The sequence below is a fragment of the Gouania willdenowi genome, chromosome 11 (genome assembly GCF_900634775.1).
Source record: "Gouania willdenowi chromosome 11, fGouWil2.1, whole genome shotgun sequence".
Taxonomy (NCBI): Eukaryota; Metazoa; Chordata; class Actinopteri; order Blenniiformes; family Gobiesocidae; genus Gouania; species Gouania willdenowi.
Genome location: NC_041054.1, coordinates 11,361,901 through 11,386,123, shown reverse-complemented (window position 1 = coordinate 11,386,123; position 24,223 = coordinate 11,361,901). Strand labels below are relative to the sequence as shown.

At 37.3% G+C, this 24,223-nt stretch overlaps 1 protein-coding gene across 1 annotated transcript; it reads right to left on the bottom strand.

Annotated features, from left to right (window-relative positions):
* Positions 1-72: 72 nt before the first annotated feature.
* On the bottom strand, positions 73-24,223 carry LOC114472317 (Y+L amino acid transporter 2). Its single transcript, XM_028461530.1, has 12 exons — positions 24,093-24,223; positions 16,439-16,747; positions 14,735-14,910; positions 14,330-14,472; positions 13,215-13,340; positions 12,430-12,574; positions 10,986-11,109; positions 9,572-9,675; positions 9,396-9,492; positions 9,162-9,311; positions 7,600-7,783; positions 73-2,193 (listed from the first exon to the last, which is right to left on the bottom strand). Exons 2-12 carry the CDS (start codon positions 16,565-16,567, stop codon positions 2,099-2,101), a joined length of 1,473 nt encoding a protein of 490 aa, XP_028317331.1. The 5' UTR covers positions 16,568-16,747; positions 24,093-24,223; the 3' UTR covers positions 73-2,098.

Genomic DNA, 24,223 nt, shown 5'->3' with positions numbered 1-24,223 from the left:
CTGATACCTGATCAAACGACATACATTGGTATATTTCAGCATATGCATGTCTACATTACAGATGGAGTTGCACTTGAAGTCATCGTGTTTACATTCTAAACATCACAGAGCTCACCTTTGACTTCAGTTCCTGAAAAACTACTTTGAGACATTGAACATTAGCTGGAATAGCTACAAGTGCTTCAGCCAGGACACAAACTATTATCACTGAAGTGACAAATAGCCTGTGAGATTGATGAGATCATCATCAATGTGTTTGGCAAACCTACTGCTGATAACTGTGCTTTACCATGTCATTTACAATATCAAGACAAGGCATTTGTAACACACACACGAGTGTACAACGATTCATGAACGCATCATTGGTAGATAAACATGCTACAGATATTTTCCTTATTAGAATGCAGACACGTCCATCTTATTTATAAGCTTTTGGGCGTGAATGCACAGCCTATGTTGGTGGTTTAAGGGCTACAGTACATTTCAGAAAAAAAAAAGCACTTTTCAGGACAAAAGGGAGCAGGAATGACCGAGTATATCCAAAATAACAAAACTGTGCACCATCAGTTCACGCTTTGTTTCTTCAAACAGGCAAACTAGTGTAATCAGTAACAAAGTGTGTATGATCGCGATGAGTAAACACGACCAATCATCGGAATGAAAACGAGTGTGTACAGACAGGTGCTTCCTTAGATGCTTTCTTTTTGGGTCAAATCAGAACCATCCATTAGCCTATTTATGTTTTTGGATGTGAATGCACAGCCAATTTTGGTGGTGTACGGGCTACAGTATATTTCAGAAAAAAAAAAAAAGAAAAAAAAAAACACTTCAGGACAAAAGTGAGCAGGAATGACACTAGCAGGATGACCAAATTCAAACATTTCCCCCCCCAAAAAAAAATAAAAAAAATCTACGTTCAGGATTTCTCCTCAATGGCACAGAAGCACATGGAAATGCGTTCATATATAAGCACCAGGTATAATTTATTCCCCCCAAGAATGTACTGAGTATATCCAGGATCAAGAAACAAAAAGTCAACCAATGGCGTACAAACAGGCAAAGTAGCTCATTCCTGCATGGGACACAATGTGTGTATGATGGCGTTGATGTTTCAGAGGTTTGTACACACAACCAACCATCGGAATGAAACGAGTGTGTACAGACGAGTGTTTCCTTAGATAACTTTGTTTTTGTGCCAAATCAGAACCACCCATTAGCCTATTTATAAGCTTTTGGGCGTGAATGCACAGCCTATGTTGGTGTTGTAAGGGCTGTAGTACAACTCAATGCCTTTGTTTTTGTACCAAGTCAGTATCGACAAGGTTAGAAACACTTCCAGTACAAACACCCTATGAATCTATCGCTTAACATATTGATGGAGTTCTGATAAATACCACAAGGGGGAGCTAGAAAACTAACCCAGACCTGAAGGTGAGCTTCGGAGAAAGGCAGGACACATTTGATCCTAAAACGTCAGACAGGATTATCTGACATTTCACTGAAAAACTGGACATTGTAATGTATATAAAAATTGCAAAAAACTATAGAAGTGTTTTTCTGTCAAGACGAAGAAAAAAAAAATAAAAAAATACATCCCCACGAGTTCATTTGGTCCATCTGGGACACAGCAGATTAAAGCTTTGTAGAACAAAGGCAGATGTAAAGTCATCAAAACATAAGCTGTGCAAAAACGTCGTTCTTTGAGGTCTGACTGTGAACCCATAAATGACTTCCTGGGTTCACGTTGTTGCTGGTATAACATATATAATAATTGTTTACATTCCTTAACTAAAAACCTCCAGCTGTGAGTAGCTTATATGCTTGTGTGGGCTGCAGCATATGGAAACGCATGGATGGAGCTGTATAACCAACACTGGGCCTCTTATGAGCACGTGAGCGTGCACGTGTGTGAGCTGTGCACAGCTGATTCAGACCTGCTGAGTGAAATCCTTCTGTTGGTTGTCGCAAGTGTGAGAGGAGAGAGAGAGAGAGAGGAGGACTGGCTCTCGTCTCTCCACTTCTATCCATCCTGATTGTCTAACAGCTTCATTCATCCATTCTCATCCCTCCTTACATTTCTCTCTATCACACCATCGCATCACTCCATCTTCTCTGGGTCTATGTTGTCCAGATCGATGTCAGGTGACGCCACGCAGCAGAAACACAGTTTCTGAGTGGAGAGAGAGATCTGATCTGCAGAGACAGGGAAAAATATGTACATTCAGTGACACATCTTCTGTTAGATGTTAGTTTTAGAACAAAGAGCCTGGAGTAGTGTTTGTGGAGCACGGGGTGATGATGATGGGGTCAGGACTGGTTTGGCTGTTACTAATGCAAACAGATCTACACCCTGTACAATCCTAAACAGTATGTGAGCTTTACAATGAAGGAAAGTTTAAAGCACTGACCCAAATCCTTCCTCAGCTGTAAACTAAAACTCCTTATACTGCTGACTGAAGCCGTTTAGTTTAAACTGGGTAAGCTACTTCAGCTAAATTAACCATATTTAACATCTTAGTCACATTCATTAACAATCTCTGTAGCTTTGGAAGTTACAGTGCCAGTCGTTTTACTTTTGCATTTTGCACATGTATATTAAAAAAATAAAAAAAATAAAAAACTAATTTTGTGAGGTAAAAGGTTAATTAAGTACAGTTATAGGCAACACATCGGGATGATTAAAAAACAACTGATAAAAATCACTACAAACCCTCAACTCATTCAGATTTTGACATTTTCAGAAGACAACGGATTTCCAATTTAATAATTATATATTTGACTGCGAGAGACAAACACATTTATGAAGAGTCAGCACATTAGGACCAAAGGAGTTAATGTCAGTTTTTCTTGTTTAAAACTTCTCAAATAGTTCTTAAGCTCTAAAACATGCAAGTGATTCATTTTAATCCTCCCTCCTCTATTGTCTGTGTTTAAAAAAAAATGAAAACCATCTACACAAAAATAATGTAGTGCTGTGTAGTGAACCTAGATAATTAAGTCATTTGGTATTTAATTCTCCATTTCAGATGCTTATAGAATCACTAGGTAAATTAGTTTATTTTCCAGGATATCAATAAATTTAAATCTGAAAGGGACAGAGAGAAGCAACAAATACAGGGGAGGGGTCATTACCTCACTAAAAAAGTGCTGGTGGCGTATCGATCATTTCCTGTTTACGCTCTACCGCTGCTTGCAGCGCTCTACAACTGTGTTCTGCTAACTCTAATCAAACTTGTTGTCATTGATATTTTAGCCTTGAAAACACTTGTTTTAATTTTTTACCGTACAGTTAAACGTACAAAGGTTAAGTAAAAAGCAATCTCGCCTCTTATAGGCAGTGTAATCTCCTTTAAACTTCCTTTTGTCCTTAGCTTAGCTTAAATTTAGCACCTATGGCTTCTCTCTCCTCCCCCCCGCTCTCCTGCCCGGTGTGTCAGATGTTTAGTTATTCCTCGTCCTCCTTTAGGGACAATGGCAGTTGCATAAAGTGTAGCGTACTGTTAGATATGGAGGCGAGGATCAACAATCTGACCAGTGATGACATGTATAGCCGCATGTCATCATTTAACCGCTGGCTATCGAGGTGGTGTCCAGAAAACAAGGTGGGCTTCATTGATAATTGGCGATCCTTCTGGGGAAAACCGAACCTGATAGGAAGAGATGGAATCCACCCTACTTTGGAGGGAGCATCTCTACTATCAGAAAACATGGCACAGTCACTGTTATGACATCTCATGAATGAGACCATGATACAGAGGGGGAGTCCTCCACGCCCCTCTGCGCTTGCCTTAGGACAGTTTCCCTCCCATTGCTATTATGATAGCTGTGTTCATCGCCATGACAACTGTTGCGATGGTGATGAATATTATTTTATGGAGACGGTGTCTCTCCCCCGACCCAAATTTCACAATGATTTTAACATAAAATCAAATAAGAGCTATCAATTATAAAAATCTGAAAAAAATTAAAATCTCAAATCTAGAAACACCAAAACATAAAACCATTAGATGTGCTCTATTAAATATTAGATCACTGAGATCCAAATCTCTACTAGTAAATGACCTTATCTCAGAAAATAACTTTGATTTATTCTGTTTAACTGAAACATGGCTGTATCAAGATGAATATGTTAGTTTAAATGAAGCCACTCCTCCCAGTCATTTAAATACTCATATGCCACGAGACATAGGCCGTGGAGGTGGTGTAGCAGCTATTTATCATTCCTCTCTCCTAATCTATCCTAAACCAAAGGCCAGTTACACTTCCTTTGAAAGCCTGGTTCTAAATTTATCTCATACCGAATCAAAAACCTGCCAGCCAGTCTTATTTGCGATAATTTACTGTCCTCCAGGCCCTTATTCTGAATTTCTATCAGAATTCTCTGAGTTTATATCAAACTTAGTCCTCAGTTCTGATAAAATACTGATAGATTTTAATATCCATGTTGACAAAGATAGTGATAGCCTGAGCGACTCAGTTGGCTTTTTTCAAACTATTAATGAAGCTACTCATCGTTTAAATCATACTCTTGATCTTGTTCTAACATATGGCCTTGATATTAATGAACTAAAAGTCTACCCTGAAAATCCTCTGCCATCAGATCACTTTTTAATATCGTTTAACATTATCCTAGAGGATCTCGCACTGTGCAATAAAATAGTTACGAGTAGAAATCTGTCCAATAGTGCTGTGGCTAAATTTAAAGAGGCCATTCCTGCTGCCTTAAACTCAGTGCACCATCCAATAAATAACTATGATATTAATTATAAACCCTCTCAACTGGATCTGCTTGTCGATAGCTCTGCTAGTCTACTAAAATCCACCTTGGACTCAATTGCCCCATTGAGGGAAAAAAAACCATTAAACGTCAGAGGAAAGCTCCGTGGTTTAGCTCTGAAACTCGCACACTCAAACAAACAACCCGTAAATTAGAGAGAATGTGGCGCTCCAATAAAACAGAGGAGTCACGAATACTCTGGCAAGAAAGCCATAGTAAATACATGACAGCCTTACGACATAGTCGATCTACATACTATTCCTCACTAATTGAAAAAAATAAAAATAATCCGAGGTACCTTTTCAGCACTGTAGCCAGGCTAACACAAAGTCAGAGCTCTATTGAGCCCATGATTCCTCTAGCCCTCAGCTGTGAGGACTTTGACATTTTTTAACGATAAAATTCATAAGATTAGAGATAAAATTAGCCACTCCCTGCCTTCACCTGGGCCTGCTGTACCATTAAATGTAAATAGACCTAACCTAAACTGTTTCACACATATAGGACTTCAGGAACTTAACTATTATTTCATCCTCCAAACCATCGACCTGCCTTTCAGATCCGATCCCAACTAAGCTGTTTAAAGAAGTTGTTCCCCTGGTCTGCCCATCTTTGTTGGAGACAATAAATATATCCCTATCAATAGGCTACGTGCCACAGTCCTTTAAAGTAGCTGTAATCAAACCCCTTCTCAAAAAACCTACTCTTGATTCCAGCACTTTAGCAAACTACAGGCCTATATCTAATCTTCCTTTCATTTCAAAGATTCTTGAGAAAGTTGTGGCGGCTCAGCTCTGTGACTTCCTTCAAAACAACAACCTGTTCGAGGACTTCCAGTCAGGTTTTAGAGCTCAACAGAGCACAGAGACTGCTTTAGTTAAAGTAACTAATGATCTACTCTGGGCTTCAGATGAAGGACGACTCTCAGTGCTGGTTTTATTAGATCTCAGTGCAGCTTTTGACACTATAGATCACTATATTCTACTAGAGAGATTAGAGGAATTACGTGGAATCACAGGGACTGCCCTAAACTGGTTTAAGTCCTACCTATCTGATAGGTACCAGTTTGTACACGTGAATAATAGGTCTTCTGTGTACATTAAAGTAAGCTACGGAATTCCTCAGGGCTCTGTGCTAGGTCCAATCCTCTTCTGCATCTATATGATCCCCCTTGGTAATGTTATGAGAAAATACTCCATTAACTTTCACTGCTATGCTGATGATACCCAACTGTATGCATCAATGAAGCCAGGTGAGACAAATCAGCTATCTAAACTTGAGGCCTGTCTAAAGGACATTAGGGCCTGGATGGACCAAAATTTTCTTCTTCTTAACTCAGACAAGACTGAGGTCATTGTACTGGGCCCACGACACCTTAGAGAAACCTATGCTAGCCTAACTGCCCTAGATGGCATTACTCTGGCACGAAGCACAACTGTTAGAAACCTTGGGGTTCTATTTGATCAGGATTTATCCTTCAACTCTCACATAAAACAAACTTCAAGAACTGCCTTCTTTCATCTCCGTAACATTGCTAAAATCAGATCTATCCTGTCTCAGGGCGACACCGAAAAGCTAGTCCATGCTTTTGTTATCTCTCGACTGGATTATTGTAATTCTCTTTTAGCAGGCTGCCCGAGCAAGTCGCTTAAGACACTTCAGCTGGTTCAAAATGCTGCAGCACGTGTACTGACTAAAACTAGGAGAAGAGATCACATTACTCCTGTATTAGCCTCTCTGCATTGGCTTCCCATAAAATATAGAATAGAATTCAAGATTCTTCTTCTCACTTATAAAGCCCTAAATGGACAGGCACCAGTCTATCTCAAGGAGCTTGTAATGCCATACAATCCCCCCAGAACACTACGCTCTCAAAATGCTGGACTACTCATTGTTCCATTTGTCTCTAAAAGTAGTATAGGAGGAAGAGCTTTCAGTTATCAGGCCCCACTTCTCTGGAACCATCTACCAACCACGGTTCGGGGGGCAGACACCCTCTCTACCTTTAAGGTTAGGCTCAAAACATTCCTCTTTGGTAAAGCTTTTAGTTAGGAACCAGCTCATAGCTCATAGTTAAGATGCAATAGGCATAGACTGCCGGTGGGGGGGGTCTGGCATGCTCGGTTGGAGAGGGCGTAAAGAGAGAGGTCATTTAGGTTCGAGAGGGACCGGAGAGGGTCCCATTCCTCTCTCAAACACTCCCTCTATGTCTGCTTCTTCCCTTGTGTGTTTGCTCCTGTACTCCTTCTGGCTTTTGTCTTGCAGGTCTGTGGGATCCTTAGTGTGGAGTTACAGAGTCTCAACAACTCTGTCTCCACCCTTTCCTCTGCACACACCCAACACAGCATAACGTGGATGACTGTTCATCATAGGAATGGGATCCACACAAAGTTCCTGCTGCTTAACAGAAGGTTTTCCTTGCCGCCATGATGAATTCATGTTGGGTGTGGGATACATATGTATGTGCATATATGTATATATGCATATGTGCGTATTCATAAAATGAATAGTCCGTCCTTAAGACTGCTCTACTGTAAAGTGTCTTGAGATACCATTGGTTATGATTTGGCACTATACAATTAAAAGATTGATTGATAAAAACAAAGGAATGCAGAACTATGGATGTCTAACTTCCTTAAGTCCATATGTGTGAATAAAGTATATTGTACACTCACACCTTTCTTTCTTTGACTTGTATTGCTGGATCCTTTCATTCATTTGAAGTTTTTGGTTCGTGCTTGTTTTAAAATGTACAGAAAAATCTCATTTATATGAGCAAATACAAAAAATGAATACAATTATCTATTCTGTTGTTTTCTTACCCAGAAATTTGCCCAGAAATGCTGGTCTGGAGCTGGCTGGCAGATAGACACAGAGGTAGTAAACGGGCGCACCAGACAACGCCACACCAATTCCCACCAGAGAGTTGATGGTGTCACTGTAAAGAGGCACCACCACCAGGAACACGCTGCACAAGCAGTAGACTATTGGAAAAAACAGCGACAGCTGCATCCAGGAGGAGAGAGAAAGACAAAGAAAAGGTACAACTGATTACAGAGCTGTAATTATGAACTAAGACATAGTAAAATGTTTATACAAGAAATGGTTAAATATAACAGTGGCAAATACAACACTGTCAATAGAACTAACAACAACCTCGAGGTAGAGACAAAACAAGCTGCAAACTTGTGTGTCCAAAAGAGACATGGAGTGGTGACGTCATGGATGAAAAGGGAAAAACTTCGAAAAAAAGAGGAACTTTTCCTGAACAGGAGGAATGCAAACAACGTCTGACAGGGAACAAAGCCAACACAAACAAAGATAGAGAGGAAGAGGAATAAAAAAATTAAAAAAAAAAAAAAAAAAAAAAAAAAAAAAAAAAAAAAAAAAAAAAAAAACTGACTACTGATGAGAATAAATCCTACACAAAAAAGGACTGTTCAGAACAACCTAAAAATGTTTGACCAGAGAGACATGTAAACCCATGTAAATTTTTGATGTACAAAACAGGGGACAGGACCCAGATAAGCAAAATGCTTCTTTAGTCTCTTTTTCGGCATGTACAAAAAAAAAAAAAATAAAAAAAAATAAAATAAAATAAAATACAAAAATGAATGTAACCATGTCGGAAATAAAATGATTACAGAAATTTATAGATGAGCCAATGATCAATACTTTGAGGCCTCGTCTGCTTGTTTTGATTTTTTTTTTTCTTCTTTTTTTTTAAGTGTTTAAAACTAACAGAACAGGATTGCTATAATCCTTCCAATGTGGACATCTACTAGTAAGTAATGATCAATCTATTGACAATAATTCATAGAACACTAATTCTAGTCCTAATGGTGATGCCTGGCATACATGCACAGATTTATCCTGTAATGTCAGCTTCTCAGGATTGCTTAACTGAGTGTAATAGAAAGAAGCTGAAAAAGGAGAAGGAACGTTTTCTAATGGCATGATGTTAGGGACATTACGGTAACGTTAGGAGGATGTGATGAAAGAGAAGTGAAAGACAAAGTGAACACTAAATCTTCCTCATTGTTAACATCAATAATGAAAAGAAAAAAAAAAAAAACTTGAGCAGAAAGATCAAATTAATCTGTGTCTTCATGTCACAGCTGTAAAAAAAACAAAACAATTGAATGTATCTTTATTCGTTACAGCGGTGGTCTCTTGAAACGGAATTAATGCATCATGACTGGTCGCCATTCTTGAGTGAAAAAGAATAAGTGTAAAAGAGAAGGTGGACTTGTCTTTGAAAGTTGATTAAATCATTTTTCAGCTGTCCTACACATCCTTTAGCTAATTGTGAGCTGTGATCAATAAGGTTAACCAGGAAACCACACCACAGATATCAATGGGAACACTACAAGTCTTCCAGTACCTTGACAGGTCGGTGCAGATCGGGAGCTTTGAAACGCAGGTAGATCTGACTGGCTATGGACAGGCCGATGAACAACCAGTAGTTAAAGCTGAAGTAGTTGATCAATCGGAAAACGTCCGGCACAGACAGATAAACCAGAGACATGGCACCCTGAGAGAGGATACGGGCACAAAAACACATTCAAACAAAGCACCAGTAACAAGGGTGCTGAGCTTTAAACTAATAAGCACTAACGTTGAACAGCAGGGCAGGTATCGGTGTGAAACGTTTAATGTGAATCATGCACAGGACGTTTGGAAGGTGTCCTTCTCTGGAGCCAACAAAGAACAACCTGCAGGAGGAAGTAGACGTTTCATATCCCTGTAGAGTTCAGACTCTTTAGGTCAGAACTTTCATGAGGAGTTACTGACCTTGAGGCGGCGATGATTGAGGAGTTGAGGCCACCATAACAGGAAATGGCTACAGAGAGAGGGATCAACCACCGAGCCCAGCCCAACACCTCATCTGCAAACGTCTGAGGGAAAGAATAGAGCACTTACTTCAGGTAATATACAAAAAAAAAAAAAAATAAATAACTCTTTAACAAGAATCAATAGTTACAAATAATTGAAAATCTCTGAACGCTAATAATTTTATAATAGTCTCTGTATTGCACAATCTAAATGACCAAAAATCTGAAAAGAAAATTCAAAACACTGGCAACAAATTATTTACTGCCACTGTCGACTACTGGTAACTCAAAGCTCCCATCCTATTGATGAATAAAGATACCCCAGTGCTTTTTTTTTTTTTTTTTTTTTTTTTAAAATGGACCAACATTAAAGACAACAAAAAAACTTCAGACAGTAAAGTAATCTTCACATACCTTTGGAATTCTTGTAGTTTGCAATATAAGTTGTTCATTAATGCAAATTTATTTAACAAAACAAAATCTTCCTTTGATATTAAGACCCAAAGTATAAACAAACCACAGAGCAACTTGAAATTAGTCAAACTAGTTTAAATTCTGTACAGTCAACATAACAGAATACATGTAGTTTCAGCAAATTCAAATATACCAACAGGACAGTCACAATGTGGAAACAAAAACCAAGTCGAACTAAATCTGAACCAACACAAACATTATTTGCTATGATGTTGACAAATCAGACACTAACACATTCATCTGTGAAATAGTTTGACCTTTTCTAATTTACCAGTAACTCTGAAAGCAATCACAAGATGTATTAAACTGTTGTGTGATGGGTTTACAACAATGTTGTTAAAACACACTTCAAGCTGTTGCTGCGGGTTATTTTTAACTTCTATTGCAGTTACTCTCCCAGCAATGCTTGAAGCTTAAACAAAGTTTAGCATCACTGCTCTGAAAGTCTTATCAAACAGCACAAAAACACAAGCAGTAATCAATAAGAATGAAAGTTCCAACAAAAGGAAGAAGAAAAAAAAAAAAAATTTGAATACCTTTGGCAATATGCTTGAGTGCAACTGTTCCTTTAGCAAGGCACTAATCATATAATTAACTTCCCCTGTTCCTGTGTGGAGCGCTAACCTCTTTAGCTAAATGAAGCGCAGTCATCTCGACTCCTACAATCACAGATAACCAAAGAGGAGCGACCAAACCAGACACCAGCGCCAGCCGCTGCCAGGCAGCCTCAGAGACACAGAGTGATCGGAAGGAGACGTCAAACCTCGGGAGGATGAGCAGATGATTCCAACTGGGACGGCTGGGAGAATTGATGGCCGCGCATCAGCATGCGCGATCACAGCTGCAGCCTGATGACAGGTGCTGTTAACGAGGCAGAAAATCTAACCGAAGACACTCACCACGGCAACAGCATCACTGTTGAGAATTTCATCAGGATTCATGACGACGTAGTAGGCGATGTTGGTCAAAATGTAGATCACAGTGACGATGGGCATGGAGATGGCGATGGACAAGGGCAGGTTCCTTTGAAGGGAAGAGAGAACTCGTTTCATATACTGTACATACTTAAACGCAAGTTTTAACACATCTTGTTCCAATAGAGTTAATAGAGCTTCTTCGTAAAAAATCGAAATTTATTTAGTTAAATTCAAGACTTTATTGCCATTTGAAATTAAATTTAAGACCAACTTCACAGTAAACATAATTGGGGGAAAGAAATGCCACATCAATTACATAGGGTCATTTTTTTCTAGTGTAGATGAGCAACTAGTGGCCCTTAAAGTAAACACACAAAATAACAAACTCAAATAATCAAAAACACAAGATGATTACAAAAATAGCCAGAAATCTATAAAACAACAAAAATGCAAAAAATAAAAACCATTAAGAAAAATCTTTGTTGGACGGGCAATTTGTTACTTTGCATTTTCCCGTGTTGTTTATACATTTAAAAAAAAAAAAAAAAAAAAGAATGTTACCAGTTATTTTGCAATGTGAGACTAATAACAATCATTAAAATTATACGTATGTGTTAAAATTTAAAGGGCCTATATAATGCTAAATCAACCGTTTTAGCTTTTAACCTTGTTAATTCCTTAACAAAAACACCCTTAAAGTATTACTGGGCTCCGGTGAGTGAAGCAGCTGAATTACTCTCCGCTGTTGCTGTGAAAAACACAACCTGAAGCCCTGAAACGACTTACAATCACGATAGCCACCTAAATAGTCATGTGTTTTACTGTAATGTGCAGTTTTTTGGCTGTAAAAAAATAACTGTGTGGATAGCAAAAATAAAATCGCTTTGGTGATCACTGATCTCCCTCGCTAGAACGAGGCATGAAGTCAGCATCTACAGACACGCCTACTCATGAATATGCATAAGTAGGCCCCAAAACAGCCCGTTATAACTACTCAGAAAGTCACTTTTCAGAGCTAAAACTCTGAAGTTTATTTGCCTGTTTTCCAAATACTATGTTGTTGGAGTTTTTAAAACAAATAGAGATGGGTGAAAAATAGCATGATATAGGACCTTTAGGATTTTGAAACATTGATTTGAGACTTTTTAATGACAATTAAGGCCTTATTTTTTTTTTTTACTCTTTTGGTTACGTTACAACAGGAGCTGAATCTGAACAGCCTTTAGGAGCGCTGTTTTACCAGTGGGTAGGGTTGCAGAGACAATGCGGAATCGCTTGTTTTCCTCATTCTGGGAATTTCGCAGGCTCAGGGAGGACCAGTTTTATATGGAAAAACGTGTTTTCATAATATGACACCCATAAGACTTTTTAAGGATCTGTGGGAACCCTGTGATAAGACGAGTGATGAATATCTTCAGCATTCTACCTCTCGGGGTTCTTGATCTCCTCTGTGATGAAGTTAAGTGTATCCCAGCCAGAGTAAGAGTAAAGTGCCGAGTAGAAGGCCAAAGCCATATCTCCAGGATTCAGTTTGGACCCCTTAAATGAGTTCTCAAAGTTCTGGTCAAAACCTAAAAGCAGAAACACAAAGTGGAAACAACAGGAGGCAATTCAGGTGGGATTGACTCCAAGATAACAACCAATAACCCTTTAAACAAATCCAAACAAAGTCACTCACAAGTTAAAATATATATAAAAATTTCAATATAATGGTGCCATGTCAAAAGCATATGATTACAACCAAACTAATCGGCCAAAAAAGTAAATAAAAAGCTTTAGACAAAATGAAGATATTTTAACGCCATAATCAGAAATGAATGCATTTACTTTAAAGCAAATCCAATGCAGCAGCTACATTTTACACTGGTGGAACTGTACAACATGCTTATTTACACAGAGCATATCTAAGTAGAATTTTAGTTTTTCAGCTTCAAGTTAAATTTGGCCCCCAATCTTTAACTCAAAATCTTTCTGTATAGCATGGAGCCACGAGGAGAGACAAAACCTTATAAATGCTAAATAAACGACAGATTTACTAAGTAAAAATGATTTATACAAGAAACCTTTGGACCAATCTGAGTTTTGGGTTCCATGACAGGTAGAAACCAATAATCACAGTGAATGTCAAATGTGTGTAGCCATTGTATTGAAGTGTTATGCTTAGCATAGACGTTCAGCCACTGTGGAGCAGGGAAGTAGATACTACTCTACCTTGTCCCAGCTTCACCAGGCCCGTGATGATGATTACGATGAGAGCTAGGACCTTGGCTACAGTGGAGATGACCTGAAGAATAGCACCCCATTTCACCTTCATACAGTTCACACCAGTCAGAAGACCTGGAGGAGAGAAAGTGGAGATCCTGTGTTAACGTTGCGCTGCTGTAAACTGGACCAACAGGTTTGGTGTCCTTATCTGTCGTTGTGGATACCCCATCGCTGCACGACTGAACTTGTAAAAGGAGAAGTTGTGCTCTATTGTCACCTTCCAATAACTATGTGAACCCGCTGACATTAATCACGCTTTTTTGTCTCTTAGTGATTCATGCACATGTTTAATACATTATTATTCCAACATGAAACCACACACACTGACAAAGGGAAGGACTAGGTAAGAAATCTAGGCATTTGATTTTTGCTTTTGAATTAGTCAAACACACAAGGGTCAAGCACTGTGCTACAACTAATTTTTTTTGTGATCATCTTTTAATAATGTGTGGTTAGTGATTACAGTGTAATGTGTAGTTTACAAACAGTTATATTGTGCACACATTTTTCCCCCCTCATTATCCCACGAGTCCATTCCCCGTGCGATGGGCATATTGATACATAACTGAGTTGAATACACAGAAGTCGATCCCTTAATCAATAAATAGTAAATTAAAAAACAAAATGAGAAAAGAAGAAAAATAAATAAAACCTTGTTCAGATTCCCCCCAATGTATAGAATTAGGCAATAACAATATGTCGTGCAGTAATAAGCACAGTACAAAGCAGGTACTGACTGAACTTTCTCAATTTTTGTTACAGTTTAAAGGCAAAAGAAATCAGGTGTTACACTGTGACGTAAATTACAGTCAAATCAAGAACCATTTTAGTAAATAAATTAGACCAGCAAGTCATGAATTGGGGCGGTTAGAGCTTGAGCTGAATAATTATTAATAATTGATACATTTAATTTTGAAGTATCATATTGCATAAAAAAGCCTTGGCGTGCTACAACAAATTAAATGCTTTTTCTTCCTATAATGTGGCAAAACAATAGTTTTGTCCTATAGAAAAGTAGCATTTATTTCTACACAAAATATGCAATATGAGAAAGTCCTTACATATGATGGCAGCAGCGAGGAGGCGTACAGCGTCATAAGGGGATGAACATGTCGGGTAGTAGGGCTGGATCAGGTAGTTGGAAAACGTCAGGGCAATCACAGCCTGACACGCTGGCTCCACTATCATCAGGGACGTCCACAGACTGCAGGAGAAGATCATGCACGTGGATTATTGCAACAAAAAGCAGCTACATAACATCATATCTAATGTTTCTCCAAGTTATGCAAGGTTACATAATTAAAAGAGACTTAATTAAAAGTGACTTTCAAGGAACAATTCATAGAAATCTGACCATCATTATCAACCTGCATGAATGAGCGACTAAGCTTTGTTTTAAACTGAATGAACAAACAAAGGCTTTTGCATAAAGTAGTTTTACTTCATGGATTAATCACATTACATACCGAATAAAAGCCAAGAATCCACCGAAGGCTTCCAAGATGTATGCATAAGAAGCTCCAGACTTACGAATGGTAGTTCCAAGCTCTGCATAGCACAACGCTCCAAACACAGAAAATATACCTCCAATGGCCCAGACTACCAGGGACAGACCAAAAGAGCCTGTATACATGAGGACACCCTGCAGGACACCACAAGAACACAGGGTCAGTACACTAGTAACACACACAGACATATTGTACAAAAAAAACCTAAAAAGCCACTTAGTGTAGAGAAGGTCGGTGGTTTGATTCCACATGTATATTAGGTTAAGTTTAACGAATCTCTAAGGGTGATGTATTACTTCAAGACACAAGGACTAAATTAGATAACACCTTAAATCAGGATCGTTGGCTGATTTTGCCTCTAATAAATATGGCTCACAATTGAGAGGAAAACATTGATCATAAAGTCAAAAACCTTAACTCATTCAGTGCCAGCCATTTTCAAAATGTCTACCCCAGTCAGTGCCAGCTGTTTTAGAGCATTTTGACTATTTTTAAAAGACAATCTGACATGTGAAACCAGATTCTGAAAGATTAGTCTCTACTTTCATTTAGTTTCTATCTTGTTTCGTTCTTCTGTAATCAGCAGTTGAATAGAGGCAAGTTTCACAAAAATTGCCAGTTTGTGACAAAAAGCTGAGAAAAACGGCTTTTTCTGAAAAAACCTATTGGTGACTGAAGCAATTTTTTTTGCTTTAGGGACACCTCAACATTAGTTTCCTTCTATAAAACTACAAAAACAACACTGAGACCAGGCTTTTGACGGCAATTATTATTATTTTGTTATCTATGTCAGAGTTGAATGGTTTTCTTGCTGCATTTTGGCATTCCTCCAAGTCTCTCCCCGTCGTTCTCCACACACACACACCTTTCTCATCCTTTCGGACACGCCGAGTGTCAGCGCTTGCCCCGTTTTTTTTTGATCGTCTTATCTCACCATCTCGACACTCTCAATAGTCCACTAAGGTTCCACACATGCTCTGGTCGAGTGTGCGCTGCTGGGAACTTCAGCATCAACTCTCGTAGCGCCATTTTCTGTCTTGTAAACTCCTTTCCTCTCCCTCTGAGCTCTGCCCATCACGGGTGATCTCTCATCCAAAGGTGCATTGCTGCCACCTACATGTCACCAGTTGGTCACTATATCATTGTAAAAGTTAGATGTTCACCAGAGAGCTTTGTCACACTGTCTACTAGCAACCCCAGCCTAAAAACACATTTCTCATCTATAGATGTGAATGGCACTCAATGAGTTAATGTTTAGAAATCTGATGTGGATGCTCCCTAGGATTTTCTCTATGATCTTACCCTGATGTTCAGCAAATAAAATGAAATTAACATTGAAGCATTTACAAGCACTTGCATATGGCAAGGCAAATGTATTTGTATAGCGCATTTCATACACAAGGCAATTAATTGTGCTTTGCATGAACAGAAAACATTCAACAGCTTAACATTAACATTTATTAAAAGCCTCTAAACAAGTATAAGGATTTAATTTTGTCAAAAGAAAAGAAAATAATCCTGACATGTTTTTGAATTATATTTTGGGTCAGATTATAGCTAACTGTGACCAAAATAAATACAAGCTTTATTACATTCATGAGACGGACAAACTGTTAGAAAGACAATCTGTTAAAGGGCTTTTGACAAAGCAGGGGCTCCTACCTTTGGGGAGACGAAGATGCCGGAGCCGATCATGTTTCCAACAATCAGACAGACCCCATGGAGGAGGGAGATCTCCTGTTTTAGCCTCACCCCACTTCCCTGAGACACTCTGTCAACATCAGCAACCATGGTGAAGAATCTATGGCCCTCAGCTTACGCTCGGACACGACCAAAGGTCAGACTAAATAAACGATCTTGAAGGCGTTATGGATCAAACAAAAGAAAGTAAAGGGGATGGGCATCGTTGGGAAGGATCAGACAGTATCGGGCTCAAACAGACATGTTGTGTGTTTCCTCCACTGTGACAACCTGGAAGACAAAACAAGCACCGGTACATGCTTTAGGACAGTGATTCTTAACCTGGGTTCTCAGGAAGGGCTGCACAATTAATCAAATTTTAATTGCGATCATGATTTTGGTTGACACGATTGAATTAACCTGATCGTCGACAATATTTACATTTTAAATGTGTGCTCTGTTGCATATCTAATCATTCACTTTCTCAACCATTAGTCAGAGACAGCTTTGAGTCATTTGGGGGATTGATGAGAGCTGTGATCTGAAATCGTTTCCAATGAGATGCATTTGTGATAGCACTCTGTAATAGTTTATTTATTCAGTTAACCCTTGGTACGTTTTAAATTCTTGAGTTAATTCCGTATTTATTTAAAGCTTCATTTTGCACTAAACTGTTCATATATTTGTTTTTTTACGTATGACAAAACAAAAGCAGATTTTTCCCCGCCAACATGATAAATAATTTTGATTACAATCGGAATTACAATATTGATCCAAACAATTGTGATTATCATTTTTGCCATAATAGTGCAGCCCTAGTCTGATGGGTTCAACAGGGGTCAATGTCAAGACACACAAACAATAAAGATGTGTTACACAAAATACATTTCCATTAAAAAATAGTTTTTTAAAAGATAAATTACCATAACAATGTTAAATATTAATTTATATATTATAAGTGCTTTGAGTTTGAACAAAGCAAAAAACTAAAAATCGCCCCAGGCTTACGTGTGCGTTTTTAAATAAAAAAAAATATACATCTGTGTGAGAAATCTTATTTATTTCTCCATTTAAGAAGGGTTCAGTACCTCCAATAAGGTCAACAACCACTGCTTTATGAAATATTTACACAGATTTAACTAGGAGTGTGACAATATCTCGATACAGCGATATATCACGATATTTTTTCGCACGATTGGTAAGTATTGATTTTAAAAAATATTATAGATATATATATTTTTGGGGGGAGGAAGGCATTTAAGATTTATTTAATGATTTTCAAAACCTTTTCTGCTTTTTCACAAAAATGTGCAGGTAGGTCTTCACATAAATATTGTCACTGTTTGTTGAAGGAACCAATACATTGTTTACTGGAATATTGCACTATAATGGTGTCACTGGTAAGAAAGACCCTATTTTTCATTTACAGAAAGCATTATTGGAGATACTTATTCATTTACATTGGTATGTTGACACTTATTTACAGAAATGTTGCACTAAAATAGTGTCACTGTTCATAGGACACTTTTTCAATTTATTGTCTTTCAGAGATATTAAAAATTTTATTTTTTTACTTAATCTTTTTTTTTCTTGTTATGTCAGATTATCGTAGATTGATTTCTGACCAATATATCGATAATCGTAGTATTGTCATATTGTGAGATAATTGTTATTGTGAGCTTTGTATTGTGTATCGTATCGTGAGGTACCCAGAGGTTCCCACCCTAGATTTAACTGGAGTCTTGTCAGTAATCAGCCAGTAACAGAAACCAGTATAATCAAACAGGAGCTTTCATCACATCAGACAAACCAGCTTTAAAAAGTGCACCAACTCATAATAATATAATAACAGGTGCTTAAAGTTTTCAAATGGGGGTGTGAAGGGGAAAAAAGTAAATTAATAACGGCTCCTCTGTGTGGTTTTACATTCAATGCTTGTGTGTGACACATTACAATCATACCAGCGTATGTATGCTAGGTGTAACAGCCTTACGTGTAACTGGTTAATTAGGCTTTTTAGGGTAAAGAGGTATTTGCTGAGGAACAACAACTAAATTCTTCTTGGATTATCCAATCTAATGGTTGTGTTAAAGAACTAAAAGGGAAAGGCTGAGGCTGACCAGAAACTACTAAAACTTTACATTAAAAAGGACTGCTTTGCAACACAAACAGCGTCTCTCTTAAGTGAATTAGCTTGGGTGTGCATCGTCGTTTCCAAGAGAGAAATTAGCAAATCAGTGCATTCAAAGAAAAAAAGTTTTTGGATTCAAAATTCACAACTAGAGCTGTGCAATATATCGTGATTCAAGACATATTCTATTTTGGCAATATAGAAAATGACAATATTGCCTATATCGATATATTTATACAATCACATCATATGAGTATTCAATATTATTATTCATAGACTACAGTCAAATAGTGTTTTTACCATTTTTCCAGATTTCTGAGATGTACATTTTATAGCTTATTTTGTATAAAAATACTCATTTTAGGAGTTTCTGCTTTCGTTACTTCTCAGAACAGCACGAAAAGCTCAGTTAGATGGATTTCTGAGTGCGTCCTAACCCAGACCTTCCCCAAGTCACACTACAGAACTCACTCACACATGCTGTCCCTTCGAGGAGAAAAAGCCCAAAGTGGCACATATTGTGCAGCTCTTTGTTAATAAATGTGCCTGTGTGGTATTTTATCAGCAAATTTAACCAGATGTACTTGTAACTTTGAGTTAAAAAAAATTGAGACTAAATATTATTAAATGCATACAAGCCCAATATTACAAACCAATGGCAAAAATAACAATAAACGGCGACTTGACTGACAGCTTTGAGCTCTTCAGGGGAAGCAGGCAGGGATGCTGTTTAAGCCCCTCCATCTTTTCCCTGTTTATTGAGCCTCTGGCTCAGAACATGCGACAAACAACAGAGCTCAAAGGAGTAATAGTGTCTAATGAAGAACATAAAATACGTCTTTTTGCAGATGACGTAATAGTATATCTTCAAAATCCTGATTTCCCTAAACTTTCAAACTTCTTAAAAGATTTTGGAGAAAAATCAGGCGATGTATTAAAAATGACCAAGACTCAAGTCCTCTGTATTAATTATAGTCCAGCTGAACCAATCAGGGAAAAACAAACTTAAATGGGATTCTGAACAAATTAAATATTTAGGGATTTATGTGACACAAGAACTCTGTACATTATACAAAGCTAACTACAGTAAAATTAATGAGGTAATAGAGTAATCTGACAAAATGGACAAACCTAATTTCAGATTTTAGTTCCAGGATAGATGTGATAAAGATGAAACTGTTACCCCTATTTTTGTATTTATTTATCTCCCTAACAGTTCTAATACCGACTCAGTTCGCTAAATGGGATAAGCAAGTGAGTAGATTTGTATGGAGAAGGGCAAAACCAAGGGTAAGGTTTAAAACGCTTCAGCTGGAGAAAATGAACTCCAAATTTCAAAGAATATTTTTAGCTGCCCAACTGAGGTATATTTATCGTATAATGGTGCTCACCAAAGTATTATTCCACATGGAAACAACCCCTATGTCCCAACCTCAATCATCTCAATTGTGTCAAAACTAATAAACAGTTAAAAGAAGGGAATCCCATTGTTGAAACAACTATTAAGTTTTGGAGGGACACTGTGAAAAAAAATTCAAATTTGAAGGCAATTGTTCTCCTGATTTCAGAAGTGGTCAATTGGACAGTACATTTAAAAAGTGGATTGAAATGGTAATCACTGCAGTGTGCACGCTAACAAAGGGACAAGTGTTTAAATCTTTTGAGGAAGTAAAGAGGGAATTTGGCTTGAACAACTCTGACCTGTTTAGGTATTTCCCATTATGGCATTTTTATGATTTGGAGATAAGGACTCACCTCCCACAAGAGGTGGAAACGATGATGGGAGCATACAAAAAAAAAAAAAAAATTATCTTCAAAAATTGTAACGGTACTGACTCATTGTATATAAAACAAAAGTGGGAATCTGAATTACAACTGAAATTATCAGAGAATGAATGGCACTCTGTTTATTACAACACACTTCCACCAGCTCAAGACAATGGAGAGAATTTGGCTGGAAGAACATTATAAGGTTTTTTTTTTTTTAGTCACACATATCAAAAGTAAGCAGCTCAAAAGCCCTCAACATTGCTGGAGGCTTTGTGGCAGTATGAATGCCAACCACTCCCATGTATTTTGGACTTGTCCCAACAACAGACCCCTCTGGGTAAACATTGCAAATGTAATAGAGGAAATCTTTGGCTATGGGATTCCCAATGTCCCTCAATCTATGTACCATGGACTACTACCATACTCAGCTATACGATCTGAGGATATGTACCTCTACAAAGTTATGTTGATGGCCAGCAAAAAAAAAAATTACAAGAAATTGGCCGAAGAGTCTCACTTTAACTTTGTTACAATGGGAAGAGTAATACTACATAAGACTTAAATCTGCTAATTTTGACCAGAAATGGAAGCTCTATAAGACCCAAGTGTGAATGGAAATCTTTGTAATTATAATATCCGGCTGTTCTGTTATGATATAATTTGTAAATTGCTTAAATAAAGAGTTAAAAAATATATATATATATATATTTATGTTGAGACTAATATGGTAAATCGCCATTTTAAGAAAGAAATATCGAGATATGAGTTTTGGTCCATATCGCCCAGCCCTTTTCACAACTTTGTAATTTATCTGATATTTAAAAATCTAAAAAGTTACAAAAATGTCAACCACAAAAAAGAAACATATTGGCTGGGATATTCAATAAAAGTACATAATATTTGCGTCTACAAACTAATATGAACTTACTGACATAATGCTTGATTTGAATTGAAAAAGGAAGTGACGGCTGCTTCATCATTGAACCCAATGCTTTGGAGTATCGTAACCATCAGCCTGGGTCTACCCACGCAGCTGACCTCATTGACTACCAGTACAGAAACCCAGAACAGCATTGGCCATGTGTCCCACTATTAGAAGAACAATTACATTATTGGAGCATCTGTTTCAACAGCTTCAACCCAATGCAGCTACTACAGTCAATGTTTAAGTGATCTGTGGAGGAAATGAGCTCTATAACAATGGCTGAATTGTACCGCTTTGTTCACCACAAATTTGCATTAATAAACAAAAAAAAAAAAAAAAAAAAAAAGACGACTGAGGACAGGCAAAAATAAAATGAATTTCATCGATTTATCGAATTTGTAGATAAAAATTATTTATTTCTTTATTTTTACTTTTTGCAAATTCAAGTTTAAAAAAAAATTGAAAAATTCATTCCCCCCTCACAGTTTTTTCGCACTTTTTTGCGTTCCGTCCTTGTGGGTTATCGTAGCGCGATGTGAGCCAGCCCCCTTTTAGTAGGCTATAAGTGTGCCACATGCATGTTTAATGTTTCATTCGCACTATGCTGAGATGCTAAGGAAGAGTATATTATTTTTTTTAATTGCAATGTTGTAATATATGTAGTTATCTGATTTCTTAATCAGAATATTGAAGCTACTGTGAAGATGCTGTTGCACTTTTGCTTAAACCTGGTTAAAGCTTGAAATTGTTGGATAACAGAGCCTCATTTACTTTTTATTTTGGGATTATTCTATGCAATTTAACTCTTCAGGACAATCACAGCAATAAAGTTGCACTTTTGACAATATATCTGATGTCTGCAGTCATTTTTAAGTGCATTAATAAAAATTAAAAAAACATTGAAAATCAAATCAAAACTCAAATTTTTCTTTAAAAAAAAAAAAAAAAAAAAAAAAACATTTTTTTTTTTTTAAAGGCAAAATCGCCAAGCCCTAAAACAACTATTTAAACATTCTGTGGATTTAACTGGATAACGTTCCTGAAATGTGCATACATATTACATACATGTGACTGCAAAGTATTGGGAGCTAAATAAGAGTAGCACTAGTGTGACACATTATGCAAGGAAAATAATCACATTCTGTTATTGTCAACATGAACAGGCGGCCGAATAAAAGACAATTTACCGCTAGTCTTTCAAACAGCCAGTAATAAATATCATAGATTGTACAAAGCATGTGTGAAATTTACCTTGACATGCACAAAGCTAATGTCTGGTTCAAACTTTTGTTTAAATTATTCCAGTTGTAAAAACAACTAAAGCACTATAAAAACTATTTTTTAGAAGTTTAAACTCAACTTTAGAAACAAGAGCTAAAGTATCACTGGTAAATGTGGTCTCTTACTGGTTTGTTGAACTATTGGTGTTTGCTTTGTTATCCTAGTCAAACAAAGCTGTCTTAAAATAACACATTGTGTCTTAGTAAAAAACCCTCAGACATGGGTTCTACTTCAACTACAGGACAAAGGTTACAAAACATTATCCACGTGGAAAATAAAGTTAGACCCATCTGGGGTGAGGGGATGAAAGTGCAAGTTTTAAAAATGTTATATCAATGCAAACTAACATGAACTTAAAATGTTGAACCATAAAGCCTGGCTATACTTTGTGTGAGAAGAATACTAGGCAGAAATGTATTCTCTGGTTTAATGTAAAAATAAATTATGGTGACTGTCTTGAGAGCTACCATTCTTCATCTTTAAAATTTAATAAAGAATGTTCAAAATATTGCCCAAGTTATTTCACTTTAATAAAACTTGATTGTGGGCACCAATAGAATCACTGGTTATTTCTTGGTGCCTTCATAGAAAATGAAGGCTCACTTATTAAAACCACTTTTTTTTTTTTTTTTTTTAAAAAAAAAAAAAAAAAAAAAAAAAAAAAAAAAAAAGAGCGATCAAACTTTCAACAGTGATGAGAAAAGACTAGTTTAGTGTGAAATTATTATTATTTTCCCTCGTGTAGCCAAATTAGCTATAATCCCTAAAAGTAGTTAAGAGCTACATTTGAAAGTTATTCTTGTTTGATGATGAAATACGTACAAGTGTGATAAAAAGTTTGGGGGGGGGAAAAAAATCATCAACTATAAAATGTATGATATAAAACTTAAAACTTATTCGCAATCGTTATCTTTGCCATTTATGATTAAAAATAAATAAATAAATAAAGGGGACTTACTAAGCAGTGCGTGCCTCAGTGGTTTCCATCTACTGGTGCCTGGATAGGACAAAATTCTCAAACACCGGGGCAACGCGCAGCTGATGGAACATAAAACGTGGGGATTCTGTCTACTTTAAACGCACATTTGTCTCCAAAGGTCTAAACATATAACAATACTCAACATAGTGATGTCATTGTGACTTAAACAACCACAAACGCACATGTATGATGTTTCTTGACAGCCCTACACACCAGTTTACTTGATGACCAGCCTCCGATTAACAGATAGCCCAGTTAGCAGCCAGCCCAACAATGAGGATATCCCGTTAAAAAAAACAGCCTTTAATCATCACACTTGCTAGTTTAAATCTAACCATATTCTGCCATATATTCGCTGTGTAATGTCTCTCGGTGAACACCATAAAGCTAGAAGACCAACGTGGCTAGTGATGCACACATGATGCTGTTAATACACACGCTATCATTGAGAGGAAGCGCTTTGTTTCAGAGTTAACAGACAGACATTCAGTGACACGATGAGTGGAGTTAATTAACTCACATTAACGCAGTAATGAGTGACACTAATTACCTTCGCCGGGTCTTCGGAGCGAGGCTTCACACACCGTGTCTTTCTTCTGGACGATGTCTCCAACTTTAGGAGCCCCTTTTGTAGGAAAAGAAGGAAAAGTAGGCCCCTCCCCATCCACAGAGGATGACGAG